The sequence below is a fragment of the Microcebus murinus genome, chromosome 16 (genome assembly GCF_040939455.1).
Source record: "Microcebus murinus isolate Inina chromosome 16, M.murinus_Inina_mat1.0, whole genome shotgun sequence".
In the NCBI taxonomy this organism is placed as follows: Eukaryota; Metazoa; Chordata; class Mammalia; order Primates; family Cheirogaleidae; genus Microcebus; species Microcebus murinus.
Window position 1 is genome coordinate 42488941 of NC_134119.1, and position 21265 is coordinate 42510205.

The 21265-nt window shown below is 46.4% G+C and overlaps 1 protein-coding gene across 2 annotated transcripts in view; it reads left to right on the forward strand.

The window, feature by feature from the left end:
* Nucleotides 1-19141, forward strand: part of SLC24A3 (solute carrier family 24 member 3) — a 467208-nt gene extending 448067 nt beyond the window's left edge. For both annotated transcript variants that reach the window (XM_020281853.2, XM_020281856.2), the window contains 2 exons: nucleotides 14306-14371; nucleotides 17241-19141. In XM_020281853.2, coding sequence (XP_020137442.1) covers nucleotides 14306-14371; nucleotides 17241-17390 — 216 coding nt within the window. In that variant the 3' untranslated portion in view covers nucleotides 17391-19141. The remainder of the gene's footprint in view (nucleotides 1-14305; nucleotides 14372-17240) is intronic.
* Nucleotides 19142-21265: the final 2124 nt, after the last annotated feature.

A 21265-nucleotide genomic window follows, 5' to 3' on the forward strand; every position in this document is an offset into this window, starting at 1 on the left:
TACAGAAATCTAGGTCTACATTTCAAGTTATTTCTTTAGATGATTTTTCTCCGAGTTGGAATTGTTATATAGAATGTTGTTTCTCAAAATGACAATATTTCTTACATTTTAATTTGTTCGAATTCATTCCTGAGTTTTTGGGGTAGCTTCATGACACCCTTATATCCTGACCATAGGAAACTTCAGCTTCCCCTTGGTACATAGTATGGGACAAGTACATGCTTAGACCATAAGAAATGTGTTGAAGGTAAGGGAACCCACGATTAGATCTTCCGTTGTGTTCATATTAGCCAATAGGTAACTATTTCACCAACAGTTACATTTCAAGAGTTAAAGGGACACTTCAGGTCTAGGCTAAGACATGAGGGCATGAGTAGCCTCATAATTTGGTGCCTCAAAAAACATATTTTTTTTTTTGAAAAACCATTGGTTCAACTTTTTTTTTTAATTTTTTTATTTCAGCATATTACAGGAGTACAAATATTTAGGTTACATATATTGCCTTTGCCCCACCCAAGTCAGAGCTTCAAGTGTGTCCATTCCCCGGCAACATTTATTTCTGAGAAGAAAGAGAATACTACATGAGCAAAAGGTGGAGCCAGGAGATGACTGGTTCCTTCTTTCAGTCTTCTCTTGTGATCAAGCAGTTCATCTCTGGGCTCAAACCTGCACATCATGCTCTGGACAAAAGCCCTGCAGTTAGCGCATCATAACTTCCTTAGAAAGTATTTAGTGACTCTCTGTCACTGTGTAATCTTACTTGGCAAGGAAGCCAATAAAGATGTCCATTAACCCAGCATAGAGCACTAGGGGTAAGGATCTGGTGAGTTCATTGACAGTCCACCTGGTCTATTCCTCTGTTTCACTTCCCCACTTACCTCTTATCAAAGTTATGAAGAAGTAAAAATCAGACCTAACTGCTTTCTGTCTCCTTTGTTGAAGACTAGAAGACAGTGGCTGAAAAGCAGGCATCAGAAAGAAGGGAAAAAACTGGGCTCCAAATGACCTGAAAAATTCATCCCTGACTAATACATTTTTACCACGTTGCCACCTCTTATTTTACTGGAATTACCAGGCAGAATAATAGAAGGTGAAGTCAAAAACTGTCATAAACAAAACTAGAACTCACTCCAGAAGTAAACTAGCTCCTCTTACTAACTCTGAGATCTTGCTGACTGAACATGACTATCAGGCCTGAAATTCCAATTTGATTAGGCATGTGTTAAATAATCCCCCCATGATCTACCCTCCTTCCCTCTCCTTCTGACATTCTACCAAAACTCTTGAGAGAACAGAAAATTAAAAATTATTCTCCTGTCAGTAATTCCCACAGCTATGAAAACATACCCTTTTCAGGTCCCCAAATGGCTACTGACAGGGTGACATCATGAAGACAAAAATTCAGGCTCTATTAGATATTTGGCCCAAATTCATGTTTTTCGTCTAAAGATGACATAAATAGGTCACTCTGATCATTCTTTTGGAATTGTATAAGAGTCACATTAAGTCCTATAATTGACATTCTCCTTTTTCCTTGAAGTAGAGAGGGTAATGCAGAAGAAAAAACTGCTCTGGTGTATGATCAACAACCTTGGACACGCAAGGGACTCTTGGGAAAAACTTCTGGTTGGGAAGGGTCTAGAGAAAGGTGTGTCATGTGGCATTTTCACCCAAATGCTGCTGTTTCTGTAAACAGTGCAAAAGAGATCTTCATTTTATTTCAAGGATACAGGCATCCAATGCAGACCTTTCTTTTGAAAGCAGAAATTCAGTGATATAATCAACAAACAGTTTATAAACAGCAGAATAATTGAGAAGATTCCATTTTACATATGGGTATGAGGTAGGGATCCAACTTTATTCTTTGGCACGTGGATATCCAGTTGTTTCACCACCATTTGTTGGAAAGGAGATTTCACTTTGAACCTTAAAAATTCAAAGGAAAAATTTATGGTTAACTTATTTTTCAGTAATATTTACAACTTAAGAGCCATTAGGAAGCCATGATTATATTTTGGTTAAAGCAGTGTATTCTAGAACCCTGAACTTCATAAGTAGTGCCAACCCCCACTATTTGGAAAAGTTTTCATCCTGAATCAGGACTAAAATGTAAACGGGCAAGAAACAGGGGCAGGCCATTCAGGTGAACTGAATCAAGGGAGTGGAGGTCATAACGCCAGAGCCACACCCTAGTGGCATGCTTTAAAATGCTACATTTTACTTATTTTACTCAGATAGTTGTGCTTCTTGCTCAAGAGGACATTCAATGAGGGAAGAATCTCCATGAACAGAAGAAACCCCGGGTTTGCCCACATGTCTAAATCCTCCAATCCTTTAAGCGCTGCCCAAATACAGCCTAGCACTGCATATAATCTCTTGTCCACATCCTTGTTGGCCCATCTGCCTTCCAACCTTGTTTGATGCTATTTACCACGTCATCTCTCTGCTGCTAGAGTCTGAGTTGAAGGCTTCATCACTTCATGCCTGCCACCCAAACTACACCAGTTGCCACGTTGCACATAGTGGGATGTTTTACTTGTCCAAATAGAGAATACATTTTATTTCCTCAATTGTAGCAGTAAGCAATCCCTTTGTCCATCAATAGCTCCTGAAAGCTTTGCCATGCTTTGGTCCAATTAAATAATTTATATTCCTGGTGGTGATCCTGAGTCATCAAGAAAAAGTTAAGTTATATCTCATTGCCTCCAGGATGAGCATCAAGTTTATCACATATTTCAGAATCAAGTCTTTTCATCAAAATGGTGAAGGAGCTAGCCTATAGAGAGGTAAACTTAAATTTTCCAGAAACCTTTGCTTGTACAGACTATGCCTCTTTGACCAGTAATGTCAGACCAAAATAGTAACACAGTATTTGTCCCAGTTGAGCTTTTTGGTTTGCTGGGAAGCCAGGAGTTCCAGAAAACGGCCCCCAGGAACCAGACTCACAGAGCTCATCAGCTTAGATGCCAAACTGTGATGTCCTGAGCTTGGGTCTGGTGTCACTGTGGTGTTTTTCAGCAGCTCCCATCAATGTGCTCACCTTCATCTCATCATCTGAGTCTCCCCCTAAATGTGAGCTCCCTGGGGGCAGGAGCTGTGCCGGTCTTAGGCATTTATTGTTTCCTCTGTGCCGAGCACAGTGCCTGGCTCTTGGAGAGTGCTCAACAAATACTTGTTAGATGGATGGATGGATGCATGGATGGGTAGATCCTACCTTCCTTTTCGGCATCACCTCACCTGGGGAGGAAGGAAGACATGTGAGCCAAGCAGAATGAAAGAAGAGGCTGACCCGAGGAGAGAGCAGGGGGCAAACAAGACAGCAATAACAAGAGCCGACAGTCACTGTGAGCACCCACTGTGCTCCAGGTGCTGCAGGAGCACTGTGTACGCATGGTCGCATCTAAGCCTTACAACCACTAAATGAGGAAAGGATTATTCCTTCAGCCAATCTTACTGTGCACCTACTATGTGCCAGGAACTTGGTGAAGGCACTGGGTTTACAGCACTGAACATGGTAGACTAGACTCTCCCTCTTTGAGAGTACATCAGGAGGGGAGAGGCAGTACATATGTGAACCTAAGTGTGCTAATTTCAGAGAACAAAGACTTTATGAACATAGTGAGACAGAGTGATGTTCCAGAGAGTGGGGTCCAGGTGTCACTCGTGCTGAGTCATGAATGACAGGAAAGAGCCACCTGTGGGAAGAGTTGGGTGTGTGGTGGAGGGCGGGGCAGACTTCTAAGGAGGGACTGTAGGGGCAAAGGCACCAAGGCAGGCTGTGTCCCAGAGTGGAAGGCAGGCCCCACGGCAAGGCGGGCAGGGCGGCGTTGGTAGGAGTCACGCACAGATGCCTGGGCTGGGCAGGGGGCTCTGGTTTCATGCCAAGTGCACTGTAGTTCTAACCCCCATTCTGCAGATCAGGAAACCAAGACCCAGAGGCTAAATCGCACAGCCAGAAAGAGGCAGAGAGGAGATAATGAGATTTCTTTTTTTCTCTCCTCAAAGCACCGATGACCATTGCCAGAAGGAAATGATGCCACGGTGGCCCTCCTCGCGTGGCTCTGGTCGCCACTGGGCATGGCAGAATTTGGGGTTGGATCCATCCCTGAGTTTGAATCTTTGCCAAAAGATAAGCCAAGGTCTGCTTATTAAGGCTCGGGTGGCCTCTTCAACTTTATATGAAGAAAGAAGGAACTAGAAGGGGAGAGAACCCTATTCTAAACGTCCCACAGACATTGTGGGGGTCTGCCATCCTCGCTGCCCTGGGCCGTCATGGCGGGTGGCATTTCTGCAGCTGTTTCTGTCAGAGGGGGCTGGGCAGCAGTTCCAGACCCTCGTATGAGGATTTACCCCCCTCATTCAGCTCCTGGGCCCTCCCTGACTTGCTTCAGGTAACATCAGGTGGCCAATCGCTCATGCCCAGCCACACTGGGGGGCATCATTGTGTAGCTTCATGCTGAGACGCAGACATTATTTGGAAAAATAGTCCCAGGTTCATGGAAAAGCAAACTTAGGCCTTCTTTGCAGGGAGCACTTTGATCTGCCCTCATCTCCGCCAGGAGAGGCTTCATGTCTGAGAGGACACTCAGGGACACACTTCCATTTAGTGCAGTGGTAACCCCGTGACACCTTTCTGCATCTCTGACATCAGAACCAAGCAGCCTGTGTGATTTTAATGGCCTCTTCCAACCTCACGAGAGACCTGCCAACAATTTCAAAGCAATTTTTCCATCTCATCGAGATGGGATTTCCAAGTCATAATTATTAGATAATTACCGTCCAGACAGCTGTTGTGTGCATGGCATTAGGTTCAGGCATTTGACAGCGAGGAATGAATTCAGTTTTACAGATTTTGACATTTCTTAGCACTTTGTGGTGAGCTCAGCTAGCTACCTAAGTGCCCAAAATAAGAAATATTTCCAAAAGTCAAAGTTTGGAAAATGAGCACTTCTTGTCCCATTATGGTGATGAATGTCTGTTCCACAAGCTTTAACAGAAATAAAAAAAGACACAAGGCAGACTCCAGGAAGCCAGGGGAAAACACATATTTCTGAGCTAAGGCTTAGAAATGTAAAATAAATCTGAGTTGCAACAGAGGGAGGGAGCTGGTCTGTATGTCTCTCTTTCCAAGCAAGAGCCCACCAGACTCCAGAGTCCACAGAGATTAAAAAAAGAGCTGACCAGAAATATCCTAACCCCACACCTTGTGCCCAGTTTATTCTTTCTTTGACCAAGCATGAACTGAATGCCTACTGCGTGCAAAGAGGGGAGCACCGGAGATGCTGCAGTAAGCAAAACAGGCAGAGTCCTGTGCTCCTGGACGTAGTGGCAGGAGACAGCTACAGGGCAATCCCAAACGAAGAGTGACACCTGCTCTCCTAAGAGCTGCTTGTGCAGGGGTTGTGGTAGTGTGTGCCAGGGGTGGCGGAACCTGGAATGGTACAGAGGAAGTGACAACCTATTCTGAGAATCTGACATTATCAGAACTAGCAAGTGGGGAGGGATGAGAAGGCTTTTTCCAAGCAGAAGTAACAATGTGTACCAGACCGAGATATGGAAAGCTTGTTGTGCTGAAGGACCCAAGGGCTGCTCCTGCAGCTGGGGGGTAGGTTGGGAGGGGCTGGGCATGGGGAGGGAAGGGCTGAGTGGCAGGAATGAGACAGAGAGAGGCCACGTGGTAAAGGGCATGGTAATGGAAAGAATGAAGGATATGCGAGAGAAAAAGGTGCAGTCACGTGCATTTAGAACCAAGATCCTGACACCTCCATGGCGAAAGGATTGGAGCCCAACAAAACTGTTGGAAGCAAGACTAGCTATGAGGCATTTGCAGGTAAGAGAAAATAGGGTGACTTGGATTAGAGTAGTTGTATCGGTTAGCTGTTGCTACCATCGTGCTGAGTAACAAAAGGCCTCCAAACTCAGTAGCGTGCATCCATTAGCGTATAGTTCTCATGTGTGCCTATGCAGGCTGATGAGCATGTGGCTGACCTGGGCTTGGCTGCAAGCTTCAGACAGGGCTGCCCTGTGTGCCTCTTGTCCTCTTTGGACCAGTGGCTTCCTGAGACACATTCTTCTCATGATGAAAAGAGAGAGTACAAGAGAACATGCCCAACTACACAAACACATTTCAAACTTGTACTTGTGACAGGTCCACTAATATCCTATTTGCCAAAGGCATATCACACAGCCAAAGCCAAAATCAGGAGTCGGAAAAATATGTCTGCCCACCATGAGGCTATGGAAAGCATGTGGATGTAGAACCCTACCGTAGGCGAGAGGACGTGAGACCAGCAATCCACTCTGCCTCAGTGGTAGTTGTAAAGCTGGAGAACAATGGAAGGCTAAGCAAGAGACTCTAGAAAAAGAAGGAGCAGAAGGGGCAATTTATTTAACATTATCCCCTAATTATGTGTCCATGATGGGGTGAGTCAGGAGACACAGGGCCTGATCACCCAGGATTTTGTCAGCCATTGCAAGACATTTGGGTTTTGTTATAACTGCCGTTGAGGATTTTAGCAGAGTAATGGCATGATTCACTTTAAATTTTAAGATTGTATTTGATGCTATTTGGAAATGCAATAGAAGGCAAGAGAGGAATAGGAAACAAGTCAGGGCACTGATGACAAAAAGAGATTCTTTTTAAAGGAAAAACTTATAAGACTTTCCGATGGACACATGGAGGGGATGAGAGAAAGAGAAAAACGAAAGGTAACTTCTGGCTCTTTGCTTGGGCAGCTAAGTGTATTGTGGTGACAAAGATGGGGGATGGGGAACACAGGTAAGATGAAATTCAAGGCAGATTAAGGTCGGTATGTTTGAGGGTGATCTGAATGGAGATGTCAAGTAGGTAGTGGAATAAATGGGTCTGAAGTTCAGAGGCAAGGTCTTGACTGCAGGTGTGAACTTGGGAGTCAATGGTATTAATATGGTCAATGAAGATGGAGAAGAGAAGAGAGCCCAGACCATATCCTGATGTTGGATAGGAAAAAAAATTCACTGAAAGAGACTAAGGGCAGGTCAGCCAGACAGGGAGAGAATCAGAAGAAAGTAGGGCCATGGACCCAAATTTCAAGGAGGATGGAGCAGCTGAGTGTATCAGACCTTGTCCAAGGTCCTTCTTCTAGGGCCAACTTCTCCATGAAGCCTACCAAAGAAGCCAAATTTAGTGCTTCTGTGATGACATGGGCTACAGTCTCTGATGTGTGTATCTCCCCATTAACTTTCCAACTGAGGGCAAGAACAGTATCTTATTCAACATGTACTCCCAAGCACCCAGCAGAGAGCTGCTATGGAGTGAACCAATGAGCTCATCAGTTCTTGATGTCTTCCACATCGTTCTTTCTAACCTTTTCTAGCAACCATTCCCAAATCAGGTGCCCAACACCAGGACACCGCTCCATCTGCTAGAACCACTGGGCTTGGGGCCCCAGGAGCCATGGGTGCAAGAGGCAGCTGGTACAGGCTTGAGAGAAGCAATCACGTGTAGGTCTTCCTAGCTCCACCTCCAGTGACGTCACATTGGTGGTTTGAAGTCACCCATGATGGGAGTGTTTACACCATAGGAATCACCAGAATGTCAGAATGCCACTGCCAGGGCCAGTCTATAAACTGTTCCGACAGGACTTGCATAAGTAACTTAGGGATAGTTTGGTGACATCATAATGAGTGTGCCTTCTTGAGATTGTTCTAACAGAGTTTCTGGGAGCTGCAGTAACACCACCCGATCCCCTTAAGTCTGGATCATCGGATTTCGGATTCTATGTTTGGAAAATTAGGTGATATTGGGGAAGGGAAAGTCCTTACAGTTAATCCCAGGTAAGCCTTTAGAAGCTGACTCTGTCTACCTGCTTATTAGGTTCCCCAGAAACTATTCAATTCTGAGACACGGAGCCAGGGCAGAGGGTTTATTCAGGAGGAGCAAAAAACTCTGGTAGGAGAGAAGGGAAGTGAGATGGGATGAGTTAGCAAGGCCGTGGCCACCATAGAAGCTAAAGCAGAATCCCACAGGGCAGCTCTGGTGTTTGGACAGCCATTGCTCAGAGTCACTGGGGAGAGCAGCTTCTAGGGTTGTTCACCGCTTGGCACTTCCATGGTTCAAGAGAAAGTTCTCAGGCACAGCTGCAGGTGCTGGCGGTTGAGAGATAGCCGGCACCCACCGAGATAGTAATATCGGGAAGATGGGGGGGACACAGATTGGGTACTGATGGCATCTGCTACAGTGGCAACTGTGGTTCTTACAAGTCATTCAGAACTCTTAGGAAAGTGATAGGCAGGGGAAGACCAGATGCACTTCTGAGGGATCCTAGCAGATGAAGAGGGGGACCCTGGCTTTCTTCCCATTCCTAGCAGGGTACAGTGAAGAGTCCAAAGTCCAAGTGAAAGTGCAGACTTGACCCTTTCCTAACTTCATGGCCTTGACTACGTGCTTTAACTCCTCTTCACCTCAGTTGTTTCATCTTCAAATGGGGAGGACAAAATCTACTATACTTATCTCAAAGAGTTGCTGCTGGAACTAAACGCACTATTGTGTTTGGGGGGAGGGGCTTTGGAAAAGAAAGCACTTAGAGGTGCCAGCTGTCATTAAATTGGTTCTTTTCTGTGGACTTGTTCACTTTCTTACCTCATTTAATTGCTCAAGGAAAGAGATTCCCATCCAGTGATATTATATAATGCAAAGCCAAGGCTAGGAACATCCATTTGGAAACTACACCCAAACAAGTGTTAAAACTACCCAAATAAGAAAATGCAAAATGACATGAAACATGTGTTCCAAGTTATAAGTAAATTAGCAAAAATCCAGGGGCTTCTTATTTTTCCTGAAAGAATTTGTTGGTTGGGTTGAGCTGACCTCAAACCACAGAGAGATTTTAAACTTAGCATGAGGAAAATCAGAATCTTTCAGGGTGAGGGTGTTAGATCTCCAACTGCGGTAGGATTCAGGGAACTGTTTCATGAACAGCATGTATGCATGCAACTTGGTATGTGTGGGTCCCTGTGTGTGTATCTGTACTAAAAAATATACATGCATTGTGGGCCAAGTTCCTGTTGACTTTGGAAGTAGCCAACCTTCTGTTTCCTCTATAACAACTGCCAAGAGGGAATTGGAGAATGAAAATGCATATTTCTGAAGGCAAGAAATAAAAACAACATTAAATGTCAGGACTGAACCATCTGAGATGTGCCTCACATGTTCTCAGATCAGCATTGCCATGAAGATTTTATGCATTTGCACTTAGTGTTCCTTGCATCTGTGAGGCAGTGGGGGAGGAAACTATTCAGCTCGGCACTGTACAGGGTTGGAGCTCAGAGGCTTTTGCATCCAAAAATGAGAAGGGTTTGGTGCTGTTGTCTGGCTTAGCAAGCTCCAGTAATGTCGCTCTGCTACCCTCACAGAAAGTTAGGAAATTTTTATGATGGAAATTTTTATGTATTTGTTGAGGTGTGGGTTGCATAAGTATATGCATTTGTCAAAACTCATCTGATAGTAAGTACACTTAAAATCTGTGCATTTTACTCTATGCAAATCATGCCTCAATTAAAAAAATTTGGTACCCTCTTACTTTATTACTTGCAAGGACCAGCTTCAATCCAACCCTCCCCATGGTCCGTCTCCCCACTGACTCTCCACTCTTTCCCTTTGCTACCCAGCCTGCCTCCCAACACGCACATGCGTGCACACAAGCAAATGCACACCCTTCACCTACCGGTGCTCATTTAAACATACAGTGTGTGGAGCAGAGGGTTGGGGGAAGTAGATGCTGGAGTGAGAAAAAAAACTCAAGACCCAGGCTCTGCCCTGAGAGCATTTGGACTAGCTGGGGAGGTGAGAACGTGCCTGGGCACAGGCAGAACAAGATCAGTACCCGCTGGGCAATAATGAACTTGGAAGAGGCCAATGGACTCAGGGCAGGAGTAAAGCAGAGTAAAGGTGGGAAGGAGGTGAGAACCCCACCTGGCTGGACTTACGGTCTCAAAAGAGGGGCAGGAGTGTGCTAAGGTGGAAAAGGCAAATTGCTCCAGTTTCGAGAGGGATCCTAGCACCTGCAGAGAGGGGACATCAAGATATGGGATAGTGCTATGAGGTCTTTAGCAGAGTCTCCAGCTCTGCTCATTAGCAGCTACCCTACTGCGGCGGAAGAGCCACTGTAGGCCTCTTTTCATTTTGATTTTGAATTATAAAAGCAATATACATTAATAGCCCCAAAATGGAAGCAGCCCAGCTGTCCATCAATAGGGGAATAACTAAACACACTATGGTATATTTATGCTGTTAGGGAAATAAATGAGCTATTGATGCAATGAAAACGGTGAAGGAATCTTTAAAAATGATGCCAAGTAAAAGCATGCTCACATAGAAGACTGCACACTATAGGATTTCATTTCTGTGAAGTTCCAGGATAGGCTAAACCACCTGTGGTGGAGAAACTTAGAGCAGTGACTGCACCTGGACTAGACTGCCAGGAGGGCACGAGAGAACTTTCTAGAACAATGAAGTAATCTTCTGCGTCAGGGTCAGGATGGGAATTTGGGTTCCATGGTGCATGCATTTCTCAGAACCCATTGAAGGGTGCAATTTTGATCTGTGAATTTCACCACATAAAAATTACATCTAAGAATACAAGCCCCATGAACTACAGCCGACCTCTACCTAATGAGATGCAGGCAGGGTGCAGCCTACTGCTCTCTGCTGCTTACTTTGACGTTCATTAAAAAATAAGATGGTGTAATTGTTTTAGCTTTATGAATGCTTGAAAACTTTCATATAACATGTTAAGTAAAAAAAAAAAAAAAAAAAAAAAAAGCTATACCTGCTCATTAAAAAGAAAATCACATAAAAGTGAGGGAGAGAGAGGACGATGGGCAGAGATCACATTGCTTCTGGAACGTTATCCAGGAAGAGTCTTCTTGTAAACCACATTCGAAATGAGACCTTGGCGTAGTCACTATTCATTCATCCATCACATATTAACCACGTGGTGTGTGCCAGCCCTGTGCCAGGCAGAGGGCATCTGTAATCTAGTAAGTAAGGTATTGAACAAGGAGCTACAGGTGATGAGTTTATAAAAAGCGGCAGCCAGGGAGGCGGGCCCAGGAAGCTCACCCAGGGGGTGGGGAATAATGGCCCCCAGCCACTGAGAATTTATCACACACCAGGCCCTGTTCAAGAGTTTCACGTGGATTAACTCAGGGAATCTACCTGTAACATAGGAACTGTATTATCCCCATTTTACACATTAGAAAAGCAAGTCTCAGGGAAGTTAGAGTCACTCGTCCACGACTACACGGCGAGTGACCAAGCAGGGACTCTAAACCCAGGAAGCTGGGTCTGGAGCCCGTGCCTTGCATCAGGAGATGGCAGACTTTTTCTGTAAAGGGCCAGAGAGAAAATATTTTAAGCGTTGTGGGCCACACAGTCTCAGCCTAAACAACTCAACTTGGCTGTTGTCGTGTAAAAATAGCCATAGGTGACATGTGCATGCATGATCTGAATTCTGATAAAATTATATTTACACATATACAGGCAATGGCCCAGATTTGGTCTGTGGGTCACAGTTTTAGGGCCCCTGTGCCAAACCACCCAGAGTCTCCAGTGGCTGGGAGATGTTCGTGCTAGGCCAGAAGGCCACTGAAGGAACCCTGACTCCTGACTGTCACATCCGTGTGCAGGTGTGAGGGTCAGATAGCAAGGGATAAATACAGGCTTTGTTGGTCTCTAACAACAAAAACACCCCTGGGTGCGTGTAGCAGTTCATGACCAAAAGGAAGGCTGCAGAGACAAAGGCGAGAAAGTTAAAACACTCGGAGACCCGGAAAGAGAGTGAGTCCTCTTTCGTCTCTGGGCCCAGATTAAGATTTCCAGCAGCACTGTTCTTCGAGATTTTATGTGAACGTAGAAGAGTCAAGTTCAAACGCTTCGGTTTAACATGATTCATCTTGAAAATGCCTGACCAAAGAGCATTTTCCTGCTTGGAGCTTTGCTCTCACTGGCTCTTGACTTCTTAAGAGCAAGAAATCACCATCCTCCATTCTTGCTGCTGACGAGGTTTCGATCCCAGAGCTCAAAGGGCAGGCCGGGCTGGGCATGCATCGCCCCTGTTCGTAGAAGAAGCTGTGCGTGCAGTGCCGAACGTGAAGAGTTCAAAAGGATTTCTGAGTGTTTCTTCGCAGTTTCGGGGTCAACCCAAGGACAGAGCGACCAAGGACAGCCCCAGAGGCTCTTCCCCATTCTGCTCAGGGCCGTCGTGGGCTGAGGAGCCAGCTCTCCCCTGTGATGCTGGGCAGGGCACATGGGCGCATCACAGAGTCAGTGTGGACGGAATATTCGGGGCGAGAACATCTCGCAGTACAGCACATTTGTAATGCACTTGTGAGTGCTGGCCTCCCTGTACCAGCCCGGATGATGAAAGAGGAAAATTTGCGCACAGCCAGGTCGAGCCGTGCGTGAAGCCCAGCTATCGGTTGGACTGAGATGGGGCGATACACCATTTTTCTGCACCGAATTAACCAGGTCAACCCATTGCTTTAAAGTCATGGAAATATGACATAAGTCCTTCTTTGTCCTTAGGAAGGCATTTGGTGGTTGAGAACCATTTCCCAGCTGGGCCCAGCAGATGGTTGACTCTCAGGGACTATGAGACACAAGAGAAAGAGTCCAGTTCACTCCTTCTGTGACAGAACATTGCTTGGTGAGATATAACTGGATCATCACAGACAGGGTTGTGACACAGACAGGCATATGGTGTCCTGTCACCAAAAGATGAACTTGACACGCCCACCTGAGGGGATACCTCCATGTCCCCCCAACACATACCCTGGCGGTGAACTGGTGAAATGACAGCAAGACATACCGTGAACCTTGTCAGAAGGGCCCAAGGCCACTCCTACTAATAATCGCCACTTAGTGGTCTAATGAGAACAATGCACAAATCAGCCAGCCTCACTTTCCCCCTTCATGAACACGGGTGAGCTTTTCACGCCCTGCAGAACAGCGTACATCAGTTGGGGGCTGTCGTCCTCAAACCTGGATGCCCATAAGAGTGTCCTAGGGAACTTGTGAAAAATGAATGTCGAAGTCCCATCCTCAGAACCTCTGGAGATCAGAAGAGGTGGGTTTAGGCTTTGTACTTACTTTCTCTAAATCAGTGCTTCTGCCTTGCGCATCAGAATCACCTGCAATTAAAGCATAACTCGGTAGGTCTACTCCAGAGCTTGTGATCCAGGGGGTCTGGGTGGGACCTGAGATTCTAACAAGTTCCCAGGTGACGCTGCTGCCGCTGATGCTATGGCTGGCCCAGGGCTACCCCTTGGAGAACCACTGCTCTGAGGCTTCCCTTCTATTTCAGGGCAGCCAGCCTCACGACCTTCCTCAAATGCACCAGTGACATCTTCTCTACACTAGGGAAGAAACTCTCTGACCTTTGTTGGCCCCTCGGTACTCTCTACCTGCGCTGCCGGACACTGTAGCCACTAATCACATGTGGCTCTTTAAATGCAAATTTCATTAAAGATAAACAAGATTAAAATTTTATTCCTCAGCTGCATGAGCCATATTTCAAGCACTCAGTAGCCATGTGTGTCTAGTGGCTGCTGTACTGGGCAGCACAGATGGGGAACGTTTCCATTCTTGCAGAAAGTTCTACCAGACAATGCTCTTCTCCAGGAATTCCAAAAATTCCAAATATTCTCTCACTCTCTCTTTCTCTTTCTCTCTTTCTTCAATTTTCCTGGTAACTCCCTTATTTTACTGTGGAAAAACAAACTCCCCCAAATCCCTGTACAACATCAGAGATGGAATTTTAACTTTACTTGCACACTCCACCAACTCTCATCTACCTCTTTCCATCGAGTTAGGGGGAGGACACAGACATTTTGATGCAAGAGGGATAAAATGTTTATTCGTATGTTTCCATCCCCCATGCCATGGAATTCATCCTATAAATAGTATGAGTTTGAGAAAGCAAAAGCTCCCTGGAGATGAGGAGACACATCAGCAGGGAAGTGTTTGTTGTGAGCAACAAGAATCACGCAACACACGCTGGCAGTTGAGCGCCCATGGGGACGCCCAGCGTGGGCACCGCTGTTGAAGGTGTGGGCAGGATCGGGCTGAGAGTAGGGACAAAACAAAGACGATCCTGGGTTTCTAGCATTCACAGGCACAAGCTGCAGGGCATGGCTGCCAAAGCTGTCTTTTGCTTTTTCATCCCAGAGGACAGATTTGGAGTTACTGCCACTGGAGTTGCTGGAGTGCCCTGGACTAAGCAGATGCCTTTGCAGAAGCCTAACTCTCTTTCATCCTTCCTTACAGATCCGGCTGAACAGCAGGGGCCTGATCTACTCCGTGGGCTTGCTCCTGGCCTCCGTCTTTGTCACGGTAGGTCTGCAGCTCTCTCCCCCTTCTCGGGGTTCCTCCTCCAGGGTTCTTTGGAGACCAGATGGGCTTGGCCTCCTAGTGAATGGGGACAATCCACCTCCAGATGTCCCATCTCCTGGCTACTTCTTCTAGAAATGCATCCTAGCAACCCACTAGAAAGTCTTCTCCCTTTCCGAGAGAAGCCAGCCCTCCTCTCAGAAGCATGGCCCTGTCTCATGTCAAGCAAAACTGTTTTATCAAAAGCAAAGAGGAGATTCCCATTTCACCTGCAAGATTAGTCATGAGAAGGTAGATTCCAGTTAATTGATTGTTCCAAGTTACTTAATGTCTCTATAAATCCTTGGATTTGACTAATACTCAAAGACTAAAAATGTATTTTATTGAGAGTGCACTTTTATGCCTTTCCACTCTCTCAGCCATTATGCCCATTTGTGTCATTTAATATTCCCAACTCAACTGACACGTCTTGTGGGAACAGATTCACACCGGTGCATGAGTGACTCACAGGAAGCATCCACTGACGTACAAATACATTGTTGAATTTTCACATTCGTGAGCACTGAGACACAATCTGTTTTCTCCTTAATTTTTCAAGGAGATATTCAATGAGTTTCACCTGGCATGTCGTCAACGCACATATGCCAGAGAATGGGAGTTCAGAAAGGCAAGCAGGAAGCAAGAGAAGCAAGGTACAGGGTCAGGATGTGAACCAAATGTCAAGATTTTACCAAAGCAAATACTGCCTTCCACAAAAGTGTAAATCTGCATAATTCATTCTTCCATGGTTTAGCTGATTCTCCAGTTCTGGTGTGACTTGAAGTTATGATATTTGTAACAGTCATACACTATGCTTAAAGCCTTGCTTATATTCTCCCATTTGGAGCTCATCACACCCCCCATGAGGTGGTAGCTAATGTCAGCCCCATTACACAGATGAGCACCTGAGGCCTAGAGAAGTTAAGTGACTTACCTTTGTTGAAGGGAAGAGCAAGATGGCTGACACCAGAGAGCACGCCCATAGCCTCTATACTTCTCCTTGGGCTGTGCTATAGTCATACAATCTACAGGAGACCAGGCCGACCACTTGTGAGCTGTCGAAATGTGGTTGTTGAAAGGCTAAAGAGAAGTAGGTTTGAGAATGAAAAGCAATTCCAGACACCTTAAGTTTGCCATGCCTATTTGACATCCAAGAAAAGAGGTCAAGAAAACCATTGGAAATATAATTCTGAGTTCAGGAGAAATGTCCAAGCTGGAGACACCAGCATGGAAATGGCACTTAAAGCCCCACAATTGGATGAGATCACCAAGGGAGTGAGTAGGTGACAAAGAGAAGAGGCCCAAGATCTGGGTCTTGGTGGGCTCCAATGGTAAAGATGAAATACCCAAAGACACAGAAAATGAGCAGCTAGAGAAGTAGGAGGAAAACTAGGAGAGTATGGCATCCGGAAGCCAAGTGGAGAAGTCCCCAGGTAGAGGGAGCTGTGGGCTGTGACAGGTGAGATGAGTCCTGAGCATTGGCCATTGGGGTTAGAAATGCAAAGTCACAGTGCCGTGAGGGTGGTTCTGTGAAACTGAGCAGAAGGAGCTAACAGAGAATGGAAGGGGAGAGATTGGAGACAGCTAGCTGATGGTCACGACTCTTTCAAGTTATCTGGCCATAAAGAAGGAGAGAAATGGAAATTCAGAAAAGGTGTAGTTATTTTAAGATGAGAGAGATAATGGCTTCCTCAAATTTAAAGTGAGACCCATCAGCATGGCCCCAGTGGTCAGTTGCATGGATGGAGCATGGACCAGGTGGAGACTTTGAGTTGAACTGAAGGGCTGTGGCTTAGCCAAGCAGGGACAACAGAGTAGGGGAGGCCAGGGAATTGGGGCAGTGCCTGGGAGCAATTCTAGCGATTATGGAAGAAATTGAAGCAGGGTAAGGGGGTGGGGGAAGGAAAAGTGGGTGAAACCCAGGGAAACGGCGATGGTGTCAATGAACTATAGAACTTGGGGGGTTGTGGGGTCATGGGAGCTGGGGAAAGGCTGGAAAGAGAGATTCAAGCCAGAAAGTGGGATGTTTATGCTGAGATAACACAGCTGTTTCTTTTACTTGTGATAGCAGGATTTAGGTCACAGTGCTGCCAGTAGAACTTCCCACGATGAGACGGCCTGTCCCTGCGCTGGACAGCAGCCACTGGCTACATGCGTGTGGCTAGTGAGCAGTTGAAATAGTGGGATTTCAGCTGAGTTTTTAATTTTATTTCATCTAAACTTAAATTGGGGTACCTCCGATGGCTGAGGCAGGGAGGAGAACCAGGACTTGAGAAAACAAGGTATTGGGAAGCTCCTCTCTGGGGCAGAAAGCTCCAAGGACAGGTGGCGACCAGGATTGCACAGTTGGCTGCAGCCAGATGGCGTAGACAGAGAGAGTCTGAAGACCTGAGATTCCAAGCTCAGTGTTTTATGGAAGAGAGGAGGAAAATGATTTGGAGAATCCCTGAGGGATTGGGGGGGATAGCTTGCAGACATCCAGGCATAGCCTCTGCTGGCTGAGAGGGCTGCGGGGGTGGGGGTGGCCCCCAGGGGAGAAGCGGGGTCTGCTTAGGGCAAGGTGAGGAAGGGCACCCAGGGATGTGGGGTTGGAGCCCAAGGGACAAGGGGTGGCTGCTGTGAGTGTGCTTACTGGTCTTATCATGTTTATCAAGTTATTTCCTCTCGTCTTGATCTTGATGTTCTTACCTTCCACAATCTGAGAGGTGGACTTTGCATGCTCAGAGAGCATCGGCACCCTGCCTGGAGCCCACCATCGGCAGCCCTTCCCTGGGGTCCCCCGCCCGTGGCCATCTCTTCCCAGTGCCCTCTGATCTCTTTCTGTGCCTTGCAGGTGTTCGGCGTCCACCTAAACAAGTGGCAGCTGGACAAGAAGCTGGGGTACGGGTGCCTCTTCCTGTACGGCGTGTTCCTGTGCTTCTCCATCATGACCGAGTTCAACGTGTTCACCTTCGTGAACTTGCCCATGTGCGGGGACCACTGAGCAGCCACCCGCAGGGGCTCGGTTCCTTCTTCTCTGTGCAATACGAGACCCGGCCACACCCGAGTCACGCGGGCCCCCGGGGCCACGGCGTCCGCCTCTCCCGTGCTGTCCACAGGCCTCCGCTCCTGTCCTGGTGGCCCAGGCACCCCCGCCCCGCCCCTCTCCCCCCCAACCTCCGTGGGTCCTGCCTACGCCGCACCCCTCCTCCATGTGAAGACGCCGGCATCCACGTGAATTCCCAAGCTCCATTTCTGAACGGTGACTGGGACTCTAGAAAAACTGGCTGCTAACTGGCCCAAGCCAGGCAAAACTTACCACGATCCCTCCTCCTTTTTTAAGTTATTTGATGGAAGACTGACCTAATTTATGACCTGAGACTGTTGAAGACATATAAAGAGGAGAAGGTCCACTGATCCCAGGGAGCGTTTGGGATTTTGTTTTGTTTGGAGGTGATTTCTAGGTCACTGGCTCTGGGGGTTGTTTTATTTCGAGGGGTTTCCCCATTTACCCCTTTTCTTCCAGAGATCAAGAGCTTTTCTTGCACCTTCTTTCACTGGGCTCTGGATTAGTCAAGGATCCAAAGGTTGCACCTGCTGTGTCCTCTGGGATTGAATCCCAGGCACATTGGAGTCTGCATGGATTTAGTGCTTATTACAGGAACCGCGGGGCAAGGCCACCGGGAACAAATCCATGTCATTGTACACCCAAGGACGCCTCACTTCAAGTCCTGTGGGTGTCACTTAGGGGAGCGCACGGTTTTGGAGGAAGAAGACAGCTTCCCTCATGTCCATTACGACCATCTCCTTCTCACTAGGTTCTTTCTAGTTTTTCAAGCAATAGTTCTCGCCTGCCTGAGGCCTTTGACAAAGGGGCCCCAGTTAAACTATCCAGCTGTGAGGCGCCAGGCAGTCCATGACAGAAGCTTCCCCAACTTGTGAGCCCCTGAGATGTGCTCTTGTTGCTTGGCATTTGGGCTGACAGGGAGTGACCCGGAGGCCGCCACTGCTTTCCGTGCAGGAGTTACGGACACTGGTTTCTTGGAAAATGGAGAGAAGCGCACTTTGCACAGATGTCGTCCATCAAGTCCCAATTTGCCGCTTGGTATCGAGTACACTGGACCCTGACAGCTGGCTCTTGGGCAAATGTCCTTCCTCACTGGACGCCGCGGTCAAGTCGTCCCAGCGGCACCCCCTCCCCTTCCGGAGGGATGGCCAGGGAAGGAGAAAACAGAACTGACACCTTCGAAACCACAGAATGTTCAATGCAGACTCGCTCAAGGGCATAAGTTATTGTGAACGTTTTTGCCAATCACCGCTCGACAGCCCTGCTAGATTTTGTATGATGCTGAATTATTATGCAGACTAATTCCACCGAGTTGAGACACACCCATGCTTGTTACACTTGTATTTATTGAAACTGTGGATTCTTGCCCGTGCTGTCCCTTGTATTTACTTTAAGCACTGATCACTTATCATTCATTCGGTATGGTTTTCCCCCGTCCCTTGTACACATTCTGGTATACATTGTAAAAATAACCTGCTACAAATCGGTTGCGTGTCTCTGTCTGTGGTGCAAGCCAAGGCTAGCATTGGCGGATGAGGCACCTGCCCAACTGAGGAACAGGGGAGGATATCACCAATTTGGGCTCTCAGAGCTAAGACACACTTACTGATTCTGTTGCACATTTTGCACTGGTTTATGGCAATTGTTTTCTTGGACGGATAGTGTAAAATAAACTTCTCTGTTCTGTATCCTTCCTTGAGCAGGTTGCATTACTTTCTCCCCTGGAGTGTTGTTCGTTTCACATGGAGGAGAATGCATGAAAGACGAAAGGCTCACAGTGACTAAGTGGCCAGGTATTCGCACATGCGCTGTTTTTGCAATGACTTGCACGGAAAGCTGGTATGTGTCTGGTAGATTGCAAGACTGAAGTGGGTCCCCTCTAAATCTTAAAGGGACTTTGGGCCTGTCATCCTGTCTTAGAATTCTAGAATCCTACCTGTCCTAGAAGACACGTGACAGAATCGTGTTAGGAATTCGTCCTTTCGGATGGACACGGGAGAAAGAGCATCACGGTGCTGATGGCAACGTTGTACAGTGGTCAAGTTCTCCATCCTGTCTGATGGTAGTAGATTTTAATTGGAAAAATTATGACTTCCCCAACGCTGATTCCTTAAAGAGACAGTAACACATAGTTGTAATAAGCCATGTTCTGATCTTTTGTGACTCTCAAGAAATAATCACCCAGATCTAAAACCGGGTAGATCTGGTTTCTATCTGAAATGCAACACAATCTATTTGTAGGAATCAGAAGAAAAATAGCTACTGATTCACAGAACCAATTTTATTTAAATATTTAAAAATTTATATTCCCAGGCCGGGATCAAATACTAGGTACTTACCTTTGCTTTGAGTGTTTACATCTTAAAATGTTTTACTACTATATTTGTGCATTTTAAAAATATATCCTGGACACAGAGCAGGATATTTTCGTCCCACTGACTGGTGCTTAGAAAGCACCAGATACTTTTATATTAAATATTCTGTTAGACTAGTCTTAATTAGTTTTACTCTTGGTCTTAAGCAAAGACATTTGGTCAGAAGGTTTTAAAACAACAACAACACATTTTCTATGAAATCTTTAAAAACTATGACTCCATTTTCAAAGTGAAAATTCTAGGATGAGGTAGAGTTTCCATGTTTCGGTGCATAATGATTGCCTACCCAGGAACCGTGAGAGTTTTCTTTCTGAAATGACAATTTAGCATATTTCTGTCCAGATCTCAGCCATGCTCGATGGTGTCTTGAATCGCTGATTGAGAACTCCATGTGAAAGGAGCCAGCTGTGCGGTGCTGCAGAACTGCTGATGTCGCTGTCCTCACTGTGCCTGCTGCTCTGGGACTCTCGAGGGGGTTGGGATGGGTTTGAGGAAAGAACTTTTTTCAGTATCTCCAAACCTAACAGCGTTGCTAGAGAAACTCCCACAGCAATTTTCTGAGATGGCTGAAGTCCCCAAGCTGCCATCTCATGCACAAGTGGGACATCCCCCTGGCCTTGGCCAAAGGCAGATGGACACTGGGGCTCCCGTACTTCCTGCTGAGCACATCCTAGTGGCTCCCCAGCAGGCACTTGGAGAAGGTCCTCTTCTTCTGGAGACTCTGTTCCCACGGTGGCCCGGGCTTGAGGCTACTGTCAGCATATCCGATCAGATGGCCTCAGATACACAGAGGGGACTTCCCAGGCACACTGAAAAGGTAGCTTCTGCTTCCTTCCAAAGGAAAGTGCTGGCCCTGCCTTTTGAGGAATAGTACATTTTCTCGTAGGTACGTGTTTTGTATTTACCTCCATAAAAGACACCTGGGATGGAGGATGGGTTGTTGAAGGCTGTTACATTTTCCAGTGTCTTTTGCTACAGACACTTACTGTGTTTCCCCCAAAATAAGACCTACCCATGAAATAAGCCCTAGCAGGATTTCTAAGCATTTGCGCAATATAAGCCCTACCATGAAAATAAGACCTAGTGATGGGTTTGGCTACGCAGTGCATCTGCACAATCCATGCATTTCGTGGCAGAGCAGTAAAGAAGACGAGCAGCCCTTCTCATCTGCCCCATGAGAGCTCTAGTACTCGACATGAGAGATTGGGACCAATGATTCTAAAGGAAATAGAGTCGCAAGAAATTCAGGATGGAATTAGGGGTTTGGAGAGTTATGATGATGTTCCAGAAGAAGATGACTTCACTATATTTGAATAAATGTAGATCTTTGTACCATACTTAAAAAAAATAACACATCTCCTGAAAATAAGCCCTAGGGTGACTTCTTGAGGAAAAATAAATATAAGACCCTGTCTTATTTTCGGGGAAACACGGTAA